The sequence below is a fragment of the Orbilia oligospora genome (assembly GCF_000225545.1).
Source record: "Orbilia oligospora ATCC 24927 unplaced genomic scaffold scaffold00097, whole genome shotgun sequence".
Lineage (NCBI taxonomy): Eukaryota > Fungi > Ascomycota > Orbiliomycetes > Orbiliales > Orbiliaceae > Orbilia > Orbilia oligospora.
In genome coordinates this window covers 732,414-735,106 of record NW_011645654.1, presented here as the reverse complement: position 1 = coordinate 735,106, position 2,693 = coordinate 732,414, and the positions used below count along the sequence as shown (strand labels likewise).

At 44.2% G+C, this 2,693-nt stretch overlaps 1 protein-coding gene across 1 annotated transcript; it reads right to left on the bottom strand.

The window, feature by feature from the left end:
• Window positions 1–220: 220 nt before the first annotated feature.
• AOL_s00097g211 (uncharacterized protein) lies at window positions 221–2,166 on the bottom strand (the record flags this gene model as incomplete). Its single annotated transcript, XM_011126044.1, has 3 exons — window positions 221–1,274; window positions 1,349–1,805; window positions 1,908–2,166. The coding sequence occupies 3 exons, from the start codon at window positions 2,164–2,166 to the stop codon at window positions 221–223; spliced, it is 1,770 nt and encodes a 589-aa protein (XP_011124346.1).
• Between the last annotated feature and the right edge of the window lie 527 nt (window positions 2,167–2,693).

Genomic DNA, 2,693 nt, shown 5'->3' with positions numbered 1-2,693 from the left:
AAAGTTTACCAGGGGGTAACGAATTTATAATTCCCATGCTTAAGCTATGCAGGATGATTAAATAGGTATTTCATTGAGTATGTAAAAGGGGGAAAAAAACAAAGAATAATACATTGAAGTGTTAGAGACATAATTCGATTCGAATTTCATTGTAACGCCAGCGCTCAACATTATAGAATATCCCGATTAAACCCCCACCCCGGGGTTCACTAGAACTCCATTACCACACCGTCCAATACTGTAAATCTATATCCCTGGTAGGTGGGATAATACCAGGTGTCTCCAAAGAAGTATCATTCCACACACTATCATACCGAAGTAGGATAATTCGTTTATCCTTCGTTTGATGTTCAAACCCCGGGATTTCTTCGCTCAAACGGTCGGAATCATTTTCTGAGTTTGTCTCCCCAAAACCCTCGGATTTAGATTCGCATTTCAGCTCGACTAACCCGCACTTGTGTCTCCGCTCGTTAACCTCATTTCTAAGGCTTTCTAGGGCGAGATAATCACTCTCAAGAGTGCTGATCAGCTCCATATTGTATGTGCCTCTTGCGAACTTCTGGAAATCCCTTCTGTTGTAGTCTTCCCGGTCTTGGACTGGGATAAACAGTAGAGCACTCCGTCCACCGATCGGGCGCGGGGTAGTATATACCAGTCGTTTAAAGGAGAATTCGGTGAGCTTGGTCAGCCGTTCTCGAAGCATAGTGAAGGTGGCTTTCCAGAGGCCGGAAAAGTTTTTGAGTTCATACGCAGTTATCGTCCTCGATGGGGGATTGAGAAATGAATCAAAATCAAAACTAAAATTGGTTGGAGGGTGATAAGTTGATCCAAACGGATTGACCAAGTCATCACTGCTGTCAAAGAGGCAGAATTGTGAGGCAGAAGCTTCGGGGGGCGAAGGTGAAGACATGGCTTTGGGAAGCTTTCGTTCGGGGTAGTCGTCTACCTGAAATTCCGCCGATGAACTGAGAGCGATGGTGTCCAGTGTTAGATTTGTTAGTAACCGCATCGACGAAATCGAAGACTTGAATTTGTCAAACGTCTCTTCGCCTAAGTACATGCAACTCAGGGTGAGGGAGGTTATGTTATGTTGCGTGTACTGTGTAGGCAGAAGTTCTATTGATCGTTGCCTTAACTCTGTATTTCCTATTGAATAGGTAGTCAGGTTTGATAGGGTGGAGAGAAAGCCGTCTAGTCTCTTAAGTCCACCCATATCAAATAATTGATGATATGCGGCACATTCGCGATCGATTTTGATAGATAGGGACGTAACGCTGGGGCGGTTGTGTCAGAATGGGTTTAACTAAGGTTTCAATATACAACGGCAAAAGTCTGAGATATTACATACCTTGAAAGCACGGGTATCTGACTAGGACCATTCGCCGTATCCTGGCCGTACCATTGCAAAATTTTGAAAAGGCAGTCGCCTGATGCTAACGACATATCAAGCCTTTTGATCCCCTGTTCCGCCAATATAGGGAACACCCGGCTTCCGATCATCGTGCACCAAGCTTCTGAACGTTCAGCCTCATAGCCTAATCCAGTTGTGATATGAATTGTCCGTAGATTCACACAGGTTTTTAGGAACTGTGTTAGGGTTTTTATGTATTTGTCATATTCATTTTGATATCGTTTGACACCAAAACTAAACGTTGCATTCCTGTTGGTGGGAACTTCCAAGTACCCACGATAGCCTTTCGAGTCCGTTTGCTGTTCATAGCAATGACGACGGGCGGGTGGGTTGACTTCTTTTGACAAGTCACGAGACCACGGGAATCTGTAGCCTCCACCATCTCTCAATTTGACTATTTATCAAAACCGTAGTTAGTACTAGTTGAGCTAATATCCAGTTACAAAGTGGATGAGTGACCAAGGGAAGAGAGTAGAGGGAATATATCAATACATACAATTCCTTGCAATCGGAAAAAAAGACTCGCTCGGCAAATCCAAGGATCGGATGTATGGTTGTAATCCCGGGGAATTGATGATAGCCTTCATCTGAGGGACTGAATGCCTGAATCCATAGTGCACGCTGAAATCTCCGAAGAGAATATCCGTTGCAACCTGACAAAAGTATTTATCGACGAGTCGCAGATTATGTAATGTACTACGATCTGTTTTCAGCTCCTCCAGAATACTGAGGAGGATCTCCGGTGGAAGAAACATTTCTGTGGGGGAGATATAGATTGCTGTAAAGAGCCGTGCTTTGTTTGACGTGGCGTAGTCGGTTGTTGGTCCTCGATGTATTTAATGAGGCCTTGAATTTGATTGAATAGCTATAGAAGGAGATTGTTAGAGCAGGTGAATAAAGAAGAGATTCGGGCCTGGTTCTTATAGTCCATAAAGCCGTGGTGAACGAGATCACGTTTCTTCGTGTTCAAAGGTGGGTGGGTTGATTGAGTCACGAATTTAATGTGATTTTAGGAAGCTGTGGAACATTCCAACCTCTAATTCTAACAAGGCTGTTCGCTTTGATGCACGCCAATTACAATCAAGTCAGGCCTCCCACAAATACTTCTGTGAGTCAACAATTTTAAGACAATTTCGAAAAGCGTCACAGGAAAGGGGGAAAGGCCGAAGCCAGTTAGATCATGGTTCTGCTTCATTCCCAGGCGATGGAAATCGGGTGTCTTAAGGCCCAGTCTCATGTTCACGATCCCGCGAGACAAGTCGGCCTCATAATCACGATTATT